This window comes from Centropristis striata, chromosome 6 (genome assembly GCF_030273125.1).
Source record: "Centropristis striata isolate RG_2023a ecotype Rhode Island chromosome 6, C.striata_1.0, whole genome shotgun sequence".
In the NCBI taxonomy this organism is placed as follows: domain Eukaryota; kingdom Metazoa; phylum Chordata; class Actinopteri; order Perciformes; family Serranidae; genus Centropristis; species Centropristis striata.
The window spans coordinates 29,789,736-29,812,748 of record NC_081522.1 but is presented as its reverse complement, the minus strand read 5'-3'; the positions used below and the strand labels follow the sequence as shown (position 1 = coordinate 29,812,748).

At 38.3% G+C, this 23,013-nt stretch overlaps 1 protein-coding gene across 1 annotated transcript in view; it reads right to left on the bottom strand.

Moving 5' to 3' along the window:
• Nucleotides 1–23,013, bottom strand: part of LOC131973918 (cytosolic carboxypeptidase 4) — a 132,400-nt gene that overhangs the window by 98,551 nt on the left and 10,836 nt on the right. The window contains exons 2-6 of the mRNA XM_059336053.1: nt 11,126–11,199; nt 4,535–4,598; nt 3,453–3,599; nt 2,545–2,676; nt 953–1,046 (exon numbers count right to left, since the gene is read on the bottom strand). Coding sequence (XP_059192036.1) covers nt 953–1,046; nt 2,545–2,676; nt 3,453–3,599; nt 4,535–4,598; nt 11,126–11,199 — 511 coding nt within the window. The remainder of the gene's footprint in view (nt 1–952; nt 1,047–2,544; nt 2,677–3,452; nt 3,600–4,534; nt 4,599–11,125; nt 11,200–23,013) is intronic.

Genomic DNA, 23,013 nt, shown 5'->3' with positions numbered 1-23,013 from the left:
TAACTTAAGTTACGCGAATCACGTTTTTTAACGTAACTTACGTTTTTTATGTAACTTGCCTTTTTTTACAACCGCGGACCGTACGTGTCTGATATTTTTAGAATGTACCGTTGTACCACGAGCCGTAATACGTACATACATGCCATAATTTGTGGTACTAACGGACTACCTCTTCTACCATTTATTTTGGAGAACTTGTTGAAACTGCGGCCTTTCTTACAACTGCGAACCATATGATTGTGTATAATGACGTGTGTGCCATTTTTAGAACACTCAGCGGTTTGTGTCGTGAATTTGTCTATAGTCGTCTATAGTCTGTAGCGAATAGTCTATTCTGCTTTTTAGAATTGAGATCTTGTTGCACCTTTTAATGGAGCTTCTGACAACACAGAGAGCCCTTATTATTTCGTGGTATTTAAATGAGAAACTGTTTTTATGTTGTAAGGTGTTATGAGGATGATAATACACAAAGAACCCTCACTGTGAGTCATCTTACCAGCCAGAAATGCAACAAGCAATAAACTGTGGAACTGAGGAAAATATCAAGTCAAAATGAACCAACACTGGACTTACCCTACTCATTGTTGACCATTTGAAATAAATTCAAGAGGTCATTAATTAGAATGTAGTGCTTTGTTCATGCTGGCCTTTCCCAGCCAACCACATCCAAACTGTCAAAGTACAAACAAACTGCTGACTGAATAAACAGTAAGTGATCCATCTTTGTGGTCTGGTTTTGGCTTCATGTTGTGGATCAGCCAGGGGCCATAACCTCTGTTAACTATCATTCATTTGCACATTAGCTGTCACTTGCCAGCAGAGGCAGTGTCATCCAGGGACTGTTTGGACCATTTCAGTCCAGTCCAGTTCTCCTGTCTTCTTGCACAAGTTACCCAGAGATACAGGGCTGAAAGGGGTCAGTGTGGAATGCAGAAAGCCTGGATTTACATACTTGATGGTGTAGAGATGTTTGGTGGTATACTGAGGGATGAGGCGGTAGATGACATCCAGTCCATGGTTTTCTCCAATCAGGTTTGCTGCAGAAACTGTATGGAGAACACATGACAAACTGACTTGAAATCATCAATGGGGAAAGTACAAAGTGTAATGTAATATGTAAAATGTAATAAAATCCAGTGGTGGAAAAAGTATTCAGATACCTTACTTCAGTAAAAGTACTAATAGCACCCTGTGAAATTACTCCACTACAAGTAAAAGTCCTGCATTCAAAACTTACTGAAGTAAAAGTATCAGTATCGAAATGTACTAAAAGTATCAAAAGCAAAAGTACTTGTTATGCAGAATAAACCCGTTCAGACTGTTAAATATATTCCAATATATTATTGTATTATTATTTTTTTTATGTTTTTTTTGTTAGCAGTGTTTATATTTCTCAAGATATATATTTATTTATTTTTTAATAAATTAATGATCATGTTTTTTATGTTAAATCTTGACCTGAAAAGTAACTAAATCTGACAGCTCAATGTAGTGGATTAGAAGTAAAAAGTTACATTAAATGTAAATACTCAAGTAAAGTACAAGTACCTCAAAACTGTACTTAAGTACAGTACTTGAGAAAATGTACTTAGTTACCTTCCACCACGAATAACATCGATCATTGGGGTTTTAAATGATCAGTTTTTGGCAGATTGACACAGATGACAGATGACACATTCTTAGTGGAAATTACACCATAACTGACACATATTTGATGATACTTGTTGCAGCACTGGGTAGTTCAATCATTGTATTTGTGGTTTGTTACTGACATCTAGTCAGTGAACGCTGCTCTGACTCATCACACAATAATGGGCTGCTTATGGATCACATACCAGCCTATCTTTGTTGACACAGATGTCCCTGTATATATAGTATGTCATATAAGCAGCAAGGATAGCAGGAGATGTTGTAGGGATACAAACATTTCAAAAGCTGGAAGTATATAGTATACAGTGGTGGAAGAAGTATTCAGATCCCTTACTTAAGTAATAGTACTAATACTACACTGTGAAATTACTCCACTACAAGTAAAAGTCCTGCATTCAAAACTTACTGAAGTGAAAGTACAAAAGTATCTGCATCATGATGTACTTAGAGTATCAAAAATAAAAGCACTTGTTGTGCAGACATTGTTTAAAAATTTTTAATATATTATGATTTATGCATTTATGTAAGCAACATTTTACTTTTGTCAAGGTAGGGCTAATTTAACTACTTAATTTACTGTTACTGGGGCTTAATTTATGTTAAAAAAAATGTGCAACCACTTTAAATGAATCATGTTTTTATGTTAAATCTCGACCTGACAAAAAACTAAAGCTGTCAGCTAAATGTAGTGAAGTAGAAGAAAAAAGTTACATAAAAAGGGAAATATTCAATTATTGAATAAATATTCAAGTAAAGTACAAGTATCTCTACATTGTACTTAAGTATCGTAGAGTATTGTGAGTAAATGTACTTAGTTACATTCCACCACTGATAGTATAAATATGTGTGTGTGTGTGTGTGTGTGTGTGTGTGTGTGTGTGTGTGTGTGTGTACCTGATGAGGAGAAGACTTGGATCACCCACAGACAGGCTGCAGCCCTCCTGGTGTGATCGACGTTTTGTCTGAGCAGATTCAGGGTCAGCAGCACAACTCCAGCGTCCTCTGCCTTCAGACCTATACGTCGGTCTGCAGACACACAAACATTCAATGTTTTCATGAATGTGAAGGAATGTGTAGAATCAGCTGACCAGTTAATGTATTTTAGAAACTCATTCTTCACTCATCCACCTCACCGATACATATGTTGCTCCTTTTTCTGACTTACTACTAAGTTGTTAAAGTGCATTATTCATGCAATTCATGTGAACACATAATTATTAAAGAGTAGGAATTATTACTACGAGCACAGATATTATCAGAAATACTTGTTTCTTGTTGGACTCCTTCAAGTCACACAGCCCAGACCGTGGGGCAACATGGGTGAAGAATTGATATGTTGAAGTGGATGATCACAAACCAAACTACTAATACTAAATACCATGACAGAGCTGCTTTTATCCTAGATTTGCATTCATATTTAGAGTTGTGCCATGATTGCAGGGCTAAGTTTTTGTTTTGCATTTCTGATAACTACATGCTTGCCCATAAAGTTGGAATAATTTTGTTTTCAGACACAATCCTCTGTTAATTGTGGTTTCATTTTCAGAGATTGATTAATAAAGTTTTGAAAATATATACACTTTATCTGTCAATAATAACAATCATTTCATGGAAAGAGGTAAAAAATATTTAATTCCAACTTTATGGGCGACCGTGTATATTGTGGCTGGTATTTCAGTCTATAGCCGTGAGCTTTGCTTGACAAATGTTGCAGGGATTTTAAAGTCTGTTTGATTTTTATAAAGAAAAATTGTATCTCTGGTCTATCTGAGTCAGACATTTTGGTTTCCATGGATCCTCACCTCTGTGTCCAACTTTAGCCAGCAGATGCAGTAGTGGCAGCAGGATGGTGAAGTTGGGACTGAAGCTGCGGATGTTGTTGACCAGTGCTGCAAGTAAGGCCTCGCTGCCCCCTTTACTGATCATATAGTGGATACGACGATCTGTACCTGGACAGACAGAGAGAGAGACCAATGTTTCATCTCCTGTAAAGAATTCCACAGAAACAAATCAGCTGCACGACTATCATTTTTAAGGAAGATGGGAAAGCTGACCTGATATATTTAACTGTCCTTTCATTTCAGATTCCACCTCTCCCTCCAACCACATCGCCACCTCATTCCTCATCCCTCATTACTCTCACCTGCATTTCATTCCCTCAAAAACTTCTTTGTAAATTACCTTTAGCAAGGTTCATTGTGGTATATTTATATAATATAGATTGTTTTTCATTTTTGTTTATTTTTTATAGGTGTTTTACAATGTTGTGGTGCTTTTATTTTGAAAGGTAGCGACAGGAAATAAAAGGTGGAATGTAAAATGAAAAACTAACCGTAAATAACAAGTGCTTCGTAATTCATATAAAGTTTATAGAAAGCTTCTGTAGTGCCTGGCTGACAGGAGAACAAGGTTTGTTGAAGTTTATTTTCTTCTGTCATATATATTAGTGTTGTCTTAACTATTGTAAAAGTGTTTATTTGCTAAAACGCTAATGCTAATGTTTGCAAATGTTTGTCTGTGATAGCTTAATTTTTCCAAATCGTCACCCTGTTAAAATAATCTCCTAACTCATTTTTTCAAGTTTTGCAGGAAACACAAAAAACTTCACCAAAAGTGTAACATATGACATTTATTGATCATTTCACTCAAAAATTCTGGTGGATAAAAGTACAAAATAATAGAAGTTTGAAAATCATTGCAACCCAGTAGGTAATGCAGATATATTTCACTTTCCTGCACCAACCCCCCCTATATCTGTTCTGTATGTCACTACTGGCCCTTTATTGTGGACCCATTGTTTATTCCTGCAGAAGTCCAGTCAGTCCATGACATGATATTACTACATCAGGTGCAGTAAAGAGGTCAAGAGCTGATCTGAGCTTACCAGCAGACAGAAGTTCATCCAGGACATTGAGGATATTTAAGGTGCTCTCCACATCCCCTGCATTCTGCTGAGACAAAAAGCACAAAAACAGGTATAAGTAGCTGCTGGTTGCTGTGTGTTTTTGTTTGTAGTTTTAACACATGAAGAGTTTATTCAGAAAAAAAGATCCACATTTTAATTTACTTTCCTAAATAAAGTTGTTTTTTGGGGATGCAGTGCACAGAATATCAATCAAATGGCTTTTTTATTGATTTATAAGACATGCCAAAAAGTCAATCAAATGGTATTGGTGTATTTATTTTCAAAATGACTTTACCCATTATATTCATGATGTGGTTCCTCAGCTCTGTTTGAGCATTAAGGAGAAAAAAATAGCTGGCCAACCATACCCGGGGACAAATGTAGCCCGTGTGTAAGAACCTGTAGAGATATAGGGTTTCATTCTGATGTCTTGTTTGCTCTGCATGTTGTAACACAGATCACAGAAGAGTTTCTCATCCCCAAGGTTCAAAATGGTCTCAATGTGACTGAAGGGCTGATTAAATTCTGCTGCTTCGACAAAAAAGACCTAATTAAAATGTGTGTTGTTTTTAGAGGCCAACAATCTGCCTGTTTAAATGGCTGCAGAGTTGTGTTGAGTTACTGTAATGAGAGACAGTCGCTATGATTATGGGACAGTTATGTCAAATGTACCCAGTAACCATTCTGCCACCCACTGCTGCAGCCAAAACAAACACAGGACACTGGTTTAGGGCAGCATGTGCCTGGCATGGTCTGGGGACACAGCTGCCCTACATCTAATGTGTGTGAAACTGAGACAGGAGTCTGAAAACAGTTCAAACAGTTATCATACAACAAAATCATCATCATAATGCAGTAACTGTCAAGTTATTTGGTTTTTTATGCTTCAACCTCAAGTCAACTCCTTGAATTTATTACACTTTCAGGGGTTACAGGAATCTTAAGAAGTTGATAACCTCTAAAAGGAATAAACACAGAAAATAAAGATTAACCACAGCTATCATTATTATTGCATGATCCATAGTCAGTATTTTTTACAATTAAAATAGACTAATCCTTTTGATATAGGGTTGGTGCTGTAGTGTGGACTCATGTAGTGTTTTCCTTTTTTTTTTACCTCACTGCATCAAATGGGCTTGAATTCATCCATGTTGTGAAATATTTTACTCACTGCCCAATCCAAATGGCACATTTGGCGGCTGTGGCTCAGTTGGTGGTAACGTTCTGTGGTTCATTCCTGACCATGTTAAAGTATACTTGGGCAAGGTATTAGACCCCAAATTGCTCCTGATGCTGCATAAATCTTAATGAACCATTTAGGGTAGCTTCGGCCACCAGTATGAATGGGTGAATGCGCTATGTAAGTGCAGTCCATTTACCAATCACATAGCCTAAACATCATCTGTCGGTTTTCATTCATCATCATAATCCGTAGCCAAGTGGCCGTAGGTGCACTTTAATGTTTTTCACCAGTTCTTTCCATTTTGATTGATCTTCTGCAGTTCTTGTTGCATTATACGGTGTCATATTCGTCTAACTTGCAATAATCGAGAGCAGTTTCTTTCTACGTCGTTTTTCGAGTCCATCCTGCGATGCAATGGAGGACGCGGTCGTTGTTAACCCAGGCCATGACCAATCGGGTATGTGGTTGTCTAGTGTAATTGTCTAGTGTTTCAATGTGTGAAGGGACAATGAAGCTTCGTGAACAATTTGCCTTATTTTCTGATCCCACTAGATGGCGGTCTTGGCTTAAAAAAAAAAAAAGGCTTTAGCAATGGTAATTGAGTGTGTTTTAAGCCCTTTGTTGAACAAGGAGTCCCATCTAGTGGGCACCGTAAATAAAGCAAATGGTTCACGAAGCTTCTATCCCCTTCTCTAGTTTCAATAGACAAGATCATCTGGTGGTGTCCATCTCCTCTCCAGATGTGGATGGCCGTTGACTCTTGATGAGCTCATCCACCCTTTGACAGGTCTTATTTTTTTTCCTGCTGGGTGTCCAACCACCCTGCTCATCAAGTTAAACCTGATAGTGTTGATGGTTTAGTTGCCGACAACTCGACAAGCTATGCAAGGCAAAGACGCTTAGTTCCTTGAGGTGTTAATCCACAGGCATACTCAGCTCAGCTCAGCAGCTGCACAACAACTGCGGCCGCCACCGAGAACTGGGCACAGCGTCCACCGCTTATTATAAACAAACCGGCATGCTAACTGTGCACAAAGTGTTCGCCACTGATCGAAAACAACCCAGCATGCTAACTGTGCACAGAGAGTCCCCTGCGGATTGTAAACAAACCGGCATCGCTAATTGTCCACTGAGTGTCCGGTGCTTGTTGTAAACAAACGAAGGTTGCTAAGTAAACACATGCTGCTGCAGCACATACACACTGTACTTCTACAGAGCTAACTGTTAGCTTATTAGCACTGTGCTTCTGTGCAGCACTGCTGCTGCTCTGTCACACGTCACTATCGTCTCCTCCCACCTCGTTCCGCGACGCCGGACTGCACTATGAAAGGGTACGAATATCACGCCTTCGCGGGATCACTATGAACGCCCTAAAGCGAAAAGCCAGCACAGATCTTTCGAGCAACATAATGGGACTTTTGTGGGACTGCACTACGAAAGGGGCTATAGAATGATAAATCAATCATTTGTGCTAAACAGCGCCCCCCTGTGTTTAGGTCTGACATTTGTTGACCCATAAATCAGGTTTGGGACATTTGCTGAAAATATAGAAGCCGTCGTTTTCCTTCGTCAAGTCTCAAATCTCAGTCTGCCATTTACTGGTGTAATCAGACCCGAACAATGCAGTTGCCTTTTAAGGTTACAGGTTCCTTCAGGACTACTTAATGTTGATGAGAGGCCAGGAGATATGTACAGTATTATTCATTTATTTATGTCACCCCACATGCCACGGCTCCAGTGTCAACAGCAAACCACATTATGAGAACCTGATATACAGCGTACGCAAACTGAATCAGGTTTGTTGTACATATGATACATGTTTGATACAGCAATAACCCACAGCAGGCCTACTAAAACAAGTCGTTTTTTAAACACACAAACATAATTAAAGCTGTCCTTAATTTTATGTGTAATTATTTGTATTTCCTTCCTTTTAACTACTATATTTCTGTCTATCTTTGTGTTTCTTTATATCTGTAATGGAACACACGCAGGTTTGTTTCCACATTACGACAGTCCTGGCCTACATTCAATCTGGAAGCTGGTGTTAAAGTTATGACCTTGGCAAAGATTAGTGCTGACTTAGACTTCATACACAGGAAGAAGGATTTAATATCAGTCTCTGGTCAGCTCGTTTGTGTTTGATACGTGGAAACGCTGTTAAACAGACGTAATAACAACGTATATAAGCTACAGGCAGTAGAGGAAAAAGTATTCAGATCCCTAAAAGTATTAATACCACACTGAATTTACTCCACTACAAGTAAAAGTCCTGCATTCAAAACTTGAAGTAAAAGTACAAAAGTATCAGCATCAAAACTTACTTAAAGTAGCAAGAGTAAAAGTACTCATTATGCACAATGTCCCCACGGGGCCTATTTTAACTACTTAATATACTGTTATGAGGTAACATTTAAAAACAAATGTCTAATCACTTTATATGTATCATGTTTTTCATGTTAAATCTTGACCCAATAAGTAATTAAAGCTGTCAGCTAAATGTAGTGTAGGAGTAAAAAGAACAATATTTGAGTCTAAATGTATTGGAACTGAAGTATAAAGTTACATTAAATGGAAATACTCAAGTAAAGTGCAAGTACCTCACAAGTGTACTTAAGTACAGTACTTGAGTAAATGTACTTAGCTTAAAATAAACACTTTAAAACTGATGTTTCTCCAGGATGTTTATTTAATCTAAATGTTTACTGCTGAAGAGCTAAAGTCAGATGCCAGTAATCATTAAGCTTACAGTACACCTAAATTCAGTGGTGGAATGTAACTAAGTACATTTACTCAAGTACTGTACTTACAGTAAGTACAATTTTGAGGTACTTGCACGAGTATTTCTACATATGTAACTTTATACTTCTACTTCACTACATTTTACTGGAATAAATATAATAATAATAATATTGTACTTTTTTACTCCACTTCATTTAGCTGCCAGCTTTAGTTACTTTTCAGGTCGAGATTTAACTTAAAATTGCTGCTTACATAAATACAGCAGAAATAATATTACAATAATATATTTAGAATATACAGAAGTGTCATAAAAACGAGAAAACATATTTTAGAAATCTTTCAAAATCTTGTTTAAAACTAAAATGTTATTATTTATTTGGCAAATTATAAAACTGAATTCATCTTTTTATAACCAGATTTGAGCCGGCTGTCTGGGCTTCTCTGAAAAGTCAGAAATGAATCAAGCAGAACATTCAACCACTAAAACTCATTTTTCTGTTCAGGAATGCATGTTAATGACTATAATTTGACATCTTAATCAAGAAATAATAATTTGCTTTACAATCTTGACAGTTTTTTTTGTAAAAACAGTAAATTTAATATTCATGGATAACAATAATAATTTATATTTTAGCATTAAAAATAACATTTCGGTTCAAGAGTTTCTACATACTACTGTATTAACCATTACACAAACATAAAAAAATATTTTGGTAATTACTAATGCTGGTAATTTAGGACAGCTGTGGCATAAACCGGTGGTCTAATAAATTTTTTATGCACTATATATAACAATCTGAGTGGGTCCATTCTGCATAACGAATACTTTTACTTTTGATACTTTTAGTACATTTTGATGATGAAGTTTTGGATACAGGACTTTTACTTCTTACTGAAGTAAAGGATCGGAATACTTCCTCCAACACTGTCTACATTAAACTTGAAGTTTCATCCTCAACCTTGGAAATAGTGGTTTGCCAAAAAAACTCAAGGTTCACTTACTAAATTTCTTCTGGAGCTTTCAGCTATTTCTTGTGGCCTTCATTGGCAGATGAAATTTGATTGCACACGATGTGGCAAGTAAAGCATAAAGCCCAGGGAGAAAAGTTTTGTAAGTGGACCTCAAGTTTAGAATTTCTCCAGTACACATCTTTCTGTCTCCACTCCAATACAATGGAAGTCAATGGAAACAGCTGCAACCTCTTTCATGGTTGTTATTATTGTTATTATTATTATTATCGATTATCATTAGGTGTTGAGTTGCGCCTGATTTCCATCATGAGTCAGTCTGAGAGAATCCTTTGCTTTTTAAGAAAATACATTTTGAAGAGGCTCCCTAAATTACAGAGGGATTGGATGATAGGGCATGTTCATAATGAACAATATACAGTCAGGGTTTTGTCTTCTTGAAGTAAGTATATATCGTGGATGTCTGACACAAACCTTGTATCTCTAAAATTTGGCTTTTTTTTCTTTTTTTTCACTACTTTGGACAAGTGAAAAAACGTTTAATCTGGATGAAACCAAAACCCTTATCTCCATCTCTCTTGGGGAGAAGAAAAACTCACTGCCGTTGCTGCATCATTTTATCTTGTCGCCTATTTGGTAACTTAATCCGAGCTAAGCTAACGGAGCAACTTGATTAGTTTTAACAAAGAGTAGTAACCAAAGACAGTTATATTGTGATATATATAATAATTACTGATTTAATAGTGACACTGATAAATACACAATCTAAAAGTTCTTCAAAATATGAAGTTTTGTTCTGATTTGTTCATTAATAGCAAAATGGGAATGCTTTTTCGTCCTGGTGAAAAATTAATTTTTGGAGTTACAAGGTTTGCGTCGGACAGTGACGATATAAGTGTTGTTATTCATAGTCGTCCTACTTTAGTTTTTGAACTTCTTACATCTACTTCTCAATTCCGCTTTAGATAGTGTGAGAGGTCAACTAACAGTGGAGACATTGTACTCTGAAATGTCCACACCCAGCAGCAGATCCCAAAATCTACTGGGGATACAGAACTAATTCTGGTGCCTATGGTCTCATCACTTAATGACTCTGTTGGCTCATGGGATAATCCCACATTCTGTGCAGTCAAATACAGTGTGGATGTTTTGCTGTATGACATTTATAAAGAAAAAAACTTTGTTGCTAATAATGACTTAAATACGTGAAGAGTTTGGCTGATTTAATGCCATTTAACATCAGTTTGATTGTCAGTTTTAAGGTGCATCCCAATAAATCATAATATCATAGAAAAGTTTATGTCAGTAATTAAATTAAAAAAGTGGAAATAACACATTATATAGATCCATTACAAATAGAATGAAACATTCATGTCTTAATTTATTTAATTTCTTCTAATTATAATTATTCATATCATATTCAGTATCTCAAAAAAAAATTGAATATTACAAAAGACCAATTTTGTAATATTGGCCTATTTGACTTGAACCAGTGGAAATTGACTTTTCCATGATATTCTGTTCAGATGCATCTGTATTTAGAATTTCAATACTGTGTTAATCTGTGCTAAAAGAAGATAACTGCTAAATAAAAAGTCAAAAAGTGAACATCTCAGCCATTTGGATAAACAATAACATAAACAATACTAAACAGCGCACTGTGTGTGGATTCCTACCTGCAGAGAGGAAAGGAGGACCTCTAAGCCGCTGGAGGAGCTCAGGGGGGCGGCCATAGTTGGTCTACCTCGTTCTGTGCCGGACAGACAGACAGACAGGCAGACAAATAAACAGACAGGCAGGAAGATAAACAAACAGTTTAACAGACAGACAGATAACTAAATAAACAGGCAGAAAGACAAACTGTTAAACAAACAGAAACAGAAACAAACTGTTAGACGGACAACTAAACAGGCAGAAAGACAGAGAAACAAATAAACAGGTAGATAGACTGACAGCCAAACAAACAGACAGACAGAAAGATAAACAAACAGGTAGACAGACAAATAAACAGGTAGAAAGACAGACAAACTAATAAAGAGGTGACTGACTGACAGACAAACAAATACGCAGACAGTCAGAAAGATACACAAGCTGTTAAACAGACAGAGAGACAGACAAATAAGCAAGTAGACAGAAGGACCGATAGACAAATAGAAAAAGACAGGACAGGAGCGCTGAGACAGACAATTAGGGGGAGACAGACGGAGGAAACTCACCACTGTGCATACAGCGTCACACACACGAAACTTCAGGCATCTGTCTCTCTCATTTTCTCTCTCACACCAAGACAGACGCGCACATGCTGTCGCTAAGAAGAGAGAGCAACACAGAGACTCCCCCTGATTTAACTTGACTGGGAATACCGACCCGGGCCAGGGTGTGTGTGTGTGTGTGTGTGTGTGTTCAGAACGTGTACAGTATGTGTTTGTACATGCCTTCAGAGTGTGTCTTCATCTTGTATTTCAAAATGTATTCGGAAAGTCTTATAGTAAAGTCTGATAGAGTAATGTGTCTTTGAGCAGTTTTGCATGATGCTCTATTAGATACATAAACATAAGTGATAAGTTGTGTCTGTGTGGTTGCACTTGCCTGTGCATGTGTAACCCTATCCCCCTAGGATAAAGCACTCCAGAAAACATTTGTGCTCCAGTGTTGAGAAGGCTGCCACTATAAAAAGGCTTGGACAAGGCCAGCTGGGCAGCTGCAGGACACACAATATATCCAGTGGTAGACTTCAGCCAATAAGGGTTTTAAATGCTAATGTCAAATAAACCTTGAAATAAGCCCAGTTTTATGACACTTGCTACACTCTAATCATAAGTGTTAAGTGAATTCTGCAGTGTTTTACATATCACAGGCAAACCCTTGAAACCAGTGAACAAACCTTTAGACCATTATAACAAACTCAACTCCTCAATTAATGTTCCACAATGGTTCACAGGCTTATTGTTATTATTATTAGAGAAATAACCAGTGGTGGAAAAAGTATTCAGATCCCTTACCTAAGTAAAAGTACTAATACCACACTGTGAAATGACTCCACTACAAGTAAAAGTCCTGCATTCAAAACTTACTGAAGTAAAAGTACAAATGTATCAGCATCAAAATGTACCTAAAGTATCAAAAGTACTTTTTATGAACAATGGACCAACACAGATTGTTTTACATATCTATCTATCTTAATATAGTATAAGATAATTAATATTGATTTAGGTAAGCAGTATTTTAATTTGAAAAGATAGGGCTCATTTTAACTACTTAATATACTTTTATGTGGTTTCATTAAAAAAAAGTCTAATCACTTTAAATTGATCATGTTTTTGTGGAAATTCTCTACTTGAAAAATAACTAAAGCTGTCTGCTTAATGTGTGGAGTTGAATTATAAAGTTACATAAAATGGAAAATACTCAAGCAAAGTACTTAAGTACAGTACTTGAGTGAATGTACTTTCCAACACTGTGAATGTACTTTCCACCACTGGAAATAACATTACCAAGAATATGAGATGCATGACTTCTGTCACCTTTACATGAGGCACTGGAGCATGTTAAACTCTTGCCTGAACAGACACAACAGGCCTCTGATAAAATCGTGCAAAATCTTACATCGACTCCATACTTTTTATCTGCCTCCCTGTAATGCCACAGTGTGAGAACCACTGCAATATTAGCATTTAGCTTATCAACACTCAACATGCTGAACTTACAACGATTAGGCCAGCGGTTCAGTAATGTCCCAAAATGGATTCAATATTTATTTTCCAAACTTTCCTCTTAGCCAGCTAAGCGTCAGAGAGAAAAAGAGAGAGAGAGGCAGAAACATAAGCTGACCAGTTGAACCGGCATCAGCAGTACCTCACAGATCTGTGCCAGTAGGCCGACAGCAACAGGGGCATCAGCAGATACTACTACTACACTCCCCTCCCTCCCTCCTGAGTCTACTCAAAAGGCAGATGCAGTGTCCTTCAGACCACCAGATAATAATGCATTCCCTGCCCAAAAGATTTACTGGCGAGAGCGTCACTTGCTCCTGCAGAGCTGCATGGTTGAAAGAGTGGCAGTGGCTTGAATGCAATTCAGGCTGTGAGAGCATTGTGTGCAGGTCAGCTAACAAGAGCCAGTTGGTGTCAGAAACCAAGAGTCTTTTCTTGATGGATGAAGTCTTTTTTTCATTTGGAGAAAAAGCAATAGAGAAAATGAGGGTCCACAAGAAGTCCCATATTCATTTAGATTGGCTGCACTGAAAAAATCAGATGACCGCCCAGAAGATGCTGGAGCTAATTTTCAGCAGCATGAGATTCCTGGGGCGCGAGGACCTCCCACCGATACCCCTTTTCGACCAAATTAGTTTCGGGGCCGGTTTGGAGGCTGTGATAGTGCTGATTCACAGTTGGGTCAACTTGCGAACCAGCTCTGAACCTTTTTGCTTTTCCACAGGCTCTACAGTCACTAAGATGTTAATGTTGGACTTTGTTGTCAGCTTACGCTAGCCCACAAACGTTAGCTCGTAGGGCGCCCATATAAATCACATTGCGGTTAAACAAATCAAATAAATGAATGATACACTTTTTAGTCTCTCTCAATAACCCTGAGTTGGTCTTGGTCTTGCTAGCCTGCTAACGTTAGCACGCTATCCATCGCCGGCTAATGTTAGCACGCTATTGATCGCCGGCTAACATTAGCATGCTATCAATCCGGGAACCGGCTCTGGTCGAAAAGCCATATGAGAGGGGCTGCGAATTGGAATGGAGTGTTATGCCAGCTCATGGCTAGGGAAGGAAGGGTGCACATTGATCCTGACTTGAATAATTAGCTGAAAAGAAGACACAACTTGCTGTCGAACAACGTTCAAAATAAAATCCAGGTGCTGTTTGCCTATCATGTTCAGAGACAAATTGGAGCCAAGGCATCCCAAAGCCCTTTCTTGCTGACGGAAGACAGTTCTAATGCAATTAACAGTTTTTTGTGCATAAAAGACATCCTTGTGCGCTTCAATCTGCCCATGGAGAAGCTGAAAGACTACTGTTTTGATTGTCTGGGAGATTCATGGCTAGACTAAAGGAAACTTGTCCAGACTCTGTGTTTGTCCACTGCACAAATCACTCGCTGGATTTAGTGTTGCAAGAAGTGGCAAGAGAAGTGAGACTGGTTGCTGTTAAGCTGAATTTCATGTGAGAGGTTAAAGTTATTATCGACGATTCAGCAAAGAGAGAGGCCTTGTACCAGTCCCTATTGTCTATACCCTAGATGTGGCACACCTGTGGCAGTCGGCGTACAAATTTTGACTTGTGTCTTTCAAATTCAGGGTGGACAAATGGATCAACGTTCGACTTTAACGTGGCAGACTGTTGGAAGGAAACAGGACAGCATCGGCAATTACTGTCGACAATTCTAGCTAAAGGGTCGTTACAAACATTGGTATGGATGACTGTTGTGTTTGGTATGTATGTGTAGTTCAGGTCACTTCTTCTCATTACAGGTGATGACAGAAAGGCTTCTGTCACATTACTAAATGAGTGTGCCCCCCTCCCCCCAAAAAGTTCTCGGTTGGTGGCATCAAGTTTATGTGAACTCTTGACCCCCTTCGTCACCCCCTCTTGTCCCTTCACACCTCTAACATAGAGCAAGAAAGAGCTATCTCTATGTATCACTCCTCTTCTAGATGCTGAAATTACACAGCAGAAGCTTTTTTCAGTTATAGCTCCTGGAAAAGGGTCTTGGATCAGTTTCAGCAAAAAAGATGAGAAGATGTGTGTGTGTGTGTGTGTGTGTGTGTGTGTGTGTGTGTGTGTGTGTGTGTGTGTGTGTGCTCAATGGATGTCAGATGTGACTGTAACCACAAGAGGGCAACATAAGGAATTGTCACTACTGGAGCCCTTTTGTTCTTTTTCTTGTTCTCCCATAAAAAGCAAAAACTATGATACCAAAAGACACCAAAATTGGCAGGTGGGTTACCAAATCCACCTTTTACTAGGGCACATGAAATGACATTCATTGACCTCAAGGAGGCGCTGTAACAACCAAGTCTACCATTTCAATCTTTCAATTCTTCTGCATCTCTGCTCCAATGGTCTTTTATACGACACCATATTAGGGCCATTGTAGATAAAGTCATACATTTGTGAGAAAAAACACCTTGGATACAGTGGCAAGAAAAAATATGTAAATCCTTTGAAATAACCTAGAATTCTGCAAGAATGTGTCCTAAAATGCGATCTGATCTGCAAGTCCCAAGTACAGACAAACACACTGTGCTTCACCTAATACCGCACAAACAATTATAATATTTCATTCTTTATTGAATACATCCATTAATCATTCATAGAGCTGGTGGAAAAAGTACGTAAACCCTTCAATTCAAGAGCTGATTAGAGTCAGAAGTTAGCAAAACTGGAGTCCACTCAATGAAACAAGATGTGAGTGAGGTGTACAGCTACTTATAAAAGCTTTTTGAGTTTGCTATTCACAAGAAGCATCTGCTGATGTGAACCATGCCTCACAAAAAAGAGATCTCTGAAGACGATCAAGAATTGTTGATTTGTATCAGACTGTGGGAGTTGCAAAGAAATCTTAAAGTCCACAGACAGAAATTGTCCATAAATGGAGAAGATTTAGTTCTGTGGCTACTCTTTCTAGAAGTGGGAGCCCAGCCAAGATGACTCCAAAGGCACAACGTAGAAAAAGCTACTGAAGTTAAATAGAATCTGAGAGTAAAGGCTAAATGTTTTAAGGAGTCATTGGAACTGGTTAACATCTCTGTTCATGAGTCTACCATAGGGTTGTCACGATACTAAAATTTTCAACTCGATACGGATACTCAGGAAAGTATTCGATACTCAATACCATTTTCGATACCACCAGGATAAAAACAAAGACCCCAAAATTTAACAGAAATATTTTCATTAACAAGAAAAATGCAACATGTAAAAATGAACAGAACCACAGGTTAAATATTTATAATAAAAAACAGTTGTGCAAAAAGAAACTGCAACTATGATAACAAGCTTCAGATACTCAATACTTTTGAAAATATTGTATCCGGATACGTTTTAGTATCGATACTTTTTTGAGTATCGATACTTTTGACAACCCTAGTCTACCATAACGATTGAACATGCGTGGTATCCATGGCAAGACACCTTGACGCTCCACATTGCTACTGGGAAAATGTTTTGTGGTGATGAAACTAAGGTTGAATTGTTCAGGAAGAACCTGCAGCAATACGTATGTGGAGCATCATGACTTAGGACTCTAAATTCAGATTCAAAGATCTCAGGTTTTGATTTAGCTGATGCATAAAATTCGCCAATGATTGATTAAAGTGGTTGTTACCTATTACAACTAATCAAAATTTCTAGATGTTTCACTTTCCAAACTTAAAAACATCTCAATATATCACCCAGATACTAAATATCACGTTTCAAATGGTGTTCCGATCAGTGTCTGACAGTTCATAGGAGTCCATACACAACTTTTTCTGTTTAATCTCATTTTTAAAGTAATTTCACCAAAGTACTTGACCATATCCTAGAAACCAGCAGAATGATGTGGGATTATTTTTCAAAATTTCATCAAAAACAATTTGAATGTTTAAATAAAACTAAAATATGCCAGTTTTGCACATGTGATGGCTTTGCCTGACTTGGTGAGAAGGTCTGTGGAAACCATGTGTCCCTGCTGGTGCAGTCAGTGACTCACCTTGTCTCGGGTCCAGAGTTGTAATCCCTGCAGCATTTCATGCATGAGGTGTGATTTTAAGTGCTGCTTGAGTTTGATCTGCTCTGACGCTATTTGTTGCTTCTTTCAGCTATACTTTATTTGCACAAATAACATTAACAAATACTGTTATAAAAGCAATAAAAGTACCCTGACTACATTGTCAGTTATGTCCATTTGACATGGATCTGTAATGTTCAACCTGCCTTTCCTCTGTGTGTGTGTGTGTGTGTGTGTGTGTGTGTGTGTGTGTGTGTGTCTGTGAGTGATAGAGACAGACCGGGTCAAGTTGAAGGACACACTGATTATACCATCCTTAATCCTAACTTTCAGTCAGTGAGCTCATAGCCAGCTTTTCAGCCCACATGAACTTTGCAGCGTGCTCTCTCCTCATAAGGTCACACACACACACATACACACACACACACACACACACATACACACAAGGGTAATCCCAACACACGTCATCAGTCATCAAACCCACATACACACAAACACACACACACACACACACACTCACTCAGACACATGGAACCACTGAAATAGGCCTCATCATTCCCTTGGGGGATAGAATGCTAATCCACAGGTGAAATCATACACACACTTCTGTCCCTGACAGGATTCCCCTGGCTCAACACACACACACACACACACACAGCACACACACACACACACACACACACACACACAGGCATTTCCATTTCCTCAATAATGAGGAATACCCTGTGTGTTGTTTCAGCTGTCTTTTTAAGCTACTTGACTGATGCCTACAGACAACAGGCAGTGACAGTGACATGCATCTTTCTCACTGCTCACATTACTGTTTATGTCTAAAATAGCAACAGAAGTTGCTCTGCTGGCAAACTTTTATATTGTCATTGTGTAGCTTTTACAGCATATATTCATATTTGTAGTTTTACTCTTGTTTTCATTCTTTCCTTTTTTTTTACAAATGTGTTCAGGGGTGCACCAATTGCAATTTTCTGGCCGATCATCTTTTTTTTATAACTCACAGCATACACCTTCAATGTTTGAATCTTATTTTATTGAAAAACAAAAACACAGCAGTATTTTTCTTTAACAAATAAAGGAAATCACAATGTCTGAGATAGTTAATAATATATTGAACTTAAAATAAATAGCAACAATTTACAGGACAAACTAACAAACCATAAATAAAGTGACCTGAGTTTTTGGTATCGTTATAGTGCTTACAGTGACATGATTACAAATAGCTATCCTTTGCTCTCCTTCTTTAACAGTGTAAAAGTTCCACACTGACGACATGATTGGTTGAGCACGCTCTGGGTGACTGTTGTCACGTGATAGACGCTAATCCGACTGTGTGTGTGCATGCTCAGTCATGCAGAAGTACGCGTACGTGCAGGCGCACTTCCAGACCTTTGCGGAGGCAAGATCGCTAGATTAGATCAGTTTGACGTAAAAGAATCGGCCGATCCCGCAAAATTAAGGAAATCGGTGTGTTATCATGTAGAGAATGAATATGTGTTTACTGCTGCAGGCGGTAATGACAAGCTGAAATCACCTCATTGGAACTGTTATCTCACAACTGTATGGATGTTATCAGCAGTTATAAGTATAGACAGATAGGGGCCTGCTCCATAGGTGATACAATTCAACCTTTGTGGTGGGAACAGCAGTTTTTTTTCAGTGTACTGAATCACTAGAATCCGTTCATTAAAAAAGATAAGTACGAAGGATTTGTTGACTGAATCATTCAGTACTTAACCTGAGCTATGACTGTGTATCAGTGAACTGAAACACGGCGTCATGTTCTGCTCGCTAAGTGAACTGAGAACGGCCATTCATGAATAAGCAAATGAGCTCAGAATAAAGTTGGATAAACTATAGTTGGCAAACTGAAAGCTGCCATAACAATCATATTTCCTCATAGTTGCATAGTTTCGCAGTAGCTGGCAGAACTTCCTACTTCAAGACTTCAAGACATAAGAGAGGGAGAGAGGGTGTGAGCTTGAGCGATGGCAACTCTCACAGGGCTCCCATTCACTGTACTAGTACCTTCAGTGAACTGACTGATGGATGCCAAGGCAGAGAGCCAATCAGGCTTCACATTCACTTTACTAATATGTTTTGTACACAAACTGAAACACTGACTGCCCATGCCTACAGGGAATGACCGTTTGTTCGAGAGGGAGCTCCGGGGCAGTAGGTGGCGGTAGTGCACCTATTATGCTGGTTGCCAGTAGTAGTAAGACGGGAGTTAATCAGAAGTTGAGAAAAGAACAAAACTTTTTAGGTAGTGATTTAGTATGGTTTGTTCACCTAAGCGTTTTGTCCTTTCGCACATATTATTTTTGAGAAGGAGACATCACTACCACTCCACCTGCTAGTAGGCTGATAATTTAGTTTTTCTAAGTGAGGTTGTATGAGGTACTTACCCCGAGTCAATATTTTACCTGCAGTAGATGATGTTCTGCACGTTCCCAATTTGGAGAACCAGATGCTCCAGGCAGGAAACAAATGAATCTAATGCTGCAGACAGGGACTGACACAAAACTTTTTCTAACCACCTAAACAAAGGCCCACCTTAAAATTTTTATACCCGTTTATGTGTATGATATATTTACCATATGTCCACCCATTTTTGTTGCTATCCACAGGCGTTTCATTTGGCACTACTTTTTGTCAACCATAGAACTTCCATGTTCCTACACATGCACATTATGACAGTGACAATGAAATTGGGCCCAGAGAGTTGATGAAACGTGGTCAGACATGTATTCAGTTTTGACCTAGTCTTGTTTTGAATCACATGGCACTTTACATTGTGGCAGATAAGTAACATTTTTTATGTATGCTGTGGTCATGGTTTGTATCATCAACAGATAAATAAATACATTAAATTGAAGATGTTATGCTCTCCATGCTTTCTTTTGATAACAGTTGGTAGTGTGGGCATTTCTTTGCTATAGAAGTGACAACACTCTAAACAGCATATTTAAAAACTTTAAAATTACTTTATTATTTACTTTCATTAACCCTCTAGAGTCCATGAAAGCACCGGCACATTACTTCTTCATGACTTGACGTAAAAATGAAGCAACGTCGAGCCTTGCCATCAGCTGCCCTCTAAAGTTCTGGCTTGAAACTCCATGCCAGTTTTTTTTGGATGATATTCAGCCAAGTAAAACCGGAGATAATGTCAAATATATTTAGTATAAAGATATAGAACTAGAGATTATCCTCATTTTACCTGTTATATATACGTTTGCAATCTGTATTCATATTTGCAAATTCTGTGTATTTAAGTATAATTTTCAAGATCAGATTTTATGTTTTCCTTTGTTTCTTTTGGGTTCAACATTTTTTATCAAGTAAGTCAAAGTTAAAAATGAATTATCAGGACATATAGGTGAGGTAACGCTGAAAAAACTGATACCAACATGGCATGGTGAAGATTTTTTAACAGATTTTTTAAAAGGACATAATAGTCCAAGATTTCAGAAGGTTAAATAGAAACACTGACTGTGGGTAAGAACCTCATACAACTTAACTTCAAGAAATCCAAATGATCCCTTTAATGCTTATTGTTAGGTGGCAGCCTCTAGAGGCCGTAGTAAGTAATACAGAAGCAAAGGAGGACATGATGCTGACTGACACTGACCACACAAGCAGAAAGGTTAGGATGGTAGATCTCCTCACACTCAGGTCAGGTAAAGAGTGTGCTCCCTGTGACGGCCTGAAAGTGGAGAAGGAACTGTAGCCTTTATGTCACCACATACTTCTTATTTTCTAAACATAAACATGATGGTTTTTCTTCCTGAAGTGTGAGGAAACAGTGACCCATGAATGGGCTGATAACCACCATCTGGACCTACGAGAAGGTCCATACTTATGGGGATGATTACTTCTGATAACACCCATTCAGTCATGTGATAACAAACGGGTGATAAAAATCTACTAATTAAGTTCCAGTGGTAGCACTTATTTATCATTCATAATCAGTGCATAAACATTTACGTAATAACTATAACTTCTCCCCTGGGCACCCATACGTGGGTGCTGCTGTATAAACAGATAATTTATAACATTATATTAACACACAACTATAATAAAAAACAACTACTTCATAATAGAATGCATAATTATTAATAATAAAATATGTTCAGTAGTTTTTTTATAGATCGTTATAAATGCTGGGGGGATACAATAAAGTGTTCATGTCTCAGTAAAACTGAAGTCAGAGTGCTTCAAGCTTCTGTTCTGCAGTGGCATGAAGCGAAACTCCACAAAGTTTTCCTTTACCTCTCTGTCATCCTCTTCCTGATCTAACAACAAGTGAGGGTGCATGTCTGTGTCTGTGTGTGTGTTTATGTCTGTTTGTCTGTGTGTGTCTGTGTGCGTTTGTATGTGTGTATGTGTCTGGGACTTGTATTATTATTATTATTATGATATTATTATTATTATTATTATTATTATTATTATTATATTATCATTATTATTCGCATTTCTCATTGTTTGCTTTCCTTTATCCTTTCCTGGACACACACACACACACACACACACACACACAAGCAAACAATGACAAAGGCTGAGATTATATGAGGGGCATTTTATGCCAGCACACTATACTAAAACGCGTGTACAGCGCCTATGCGATGACATCAAACGTCTAACGTGCGCGTGTAAATTCCATGCACTTTCAATGGACAGACAGGCGTCACGTAGGCGTCACGCAGACGCTGTACACGCGTTGTTGCACATACGCCTACGTGACGGCTGCGTGACGGGTGAACTACGCCTCAAATACGTGACATGAAGACCCGCGTGACTGTTAAGTACAATTCTACATAGGCGTACAGACACGCGTATTGCGAGTACACCAGATAACATGGGTGACGGGTGAAAAGTGCCACTAGCGAACGTAGTGGACGCCTGTGTGTGTGTGTAACGCGTGTAAGCCTATAACAGTTCAGCTGTTACACAGAGTCTCAGCTTCATATGGTATTGTTTATAAGAAAGCACAACTTAGAGATGAAGAGAAAGACTATCTGCTACTTACCAGATAAACTTAACGTTTTTCCGGCAAAAACCGGAGGCTTAATTAGCCTGTTTTAGGAGTGAAAGTCAGCAAAATGCAGCTTAAACAAAATGTTTTACCTCATTAGTTAACTACGAATGTCTGTAAAACATAATGGGACTGTGCATAAGTGCCGAATTGGGTTAAACAGTGTAGATATAAGGTCCGATGGAATCATATTGTGAACGGACTGCTGTCCACATGGCTACTGAATATTCATTAGATAGGTCCGCATGGCTACTTAATATTCAGGGGTGACAGCGATTACGGCTTCTGCAGGCAGGTAAACCTACCTAATTACAGCTGGTGCGTAATGAACTGTGTCCCCGCGCGCGAAGCTGGGAACTGGCTGTGAGCCTTGCACTTTACTATTAGCCTACTATTTTTAAGTAGCTGAAATTATTTTAATTATCCCTTTCACCCTTGCTATCATTAAATATCAATTCGATATCATTTAAACCTAGAGAGAGAGAGAGAGAGAGAGAGAGAGAGAGAGAGAGAGAGAGAGAGATTTCGTTAACAAGAAAATAAAAACTGGCCTGAAAATAATAGAAATATCCTGACAGCTCTGTGGGGGCTTGGAGTTCATCTGTAAGTTGTGCTTTCTTATAAACAATACCATATGAAGCTGAGACTCTGTGTAACAGCTGAACTGTTACACAGAGTAACACACTGTTAAAGTACACGCGTTACACACACACACAGGCGTCCACTACGTTCGCTCGTGGCACTTTTCACCCGTCACCCATGTCATCTGGTGTACTCGCAATACGCGTGTCTGTAAGC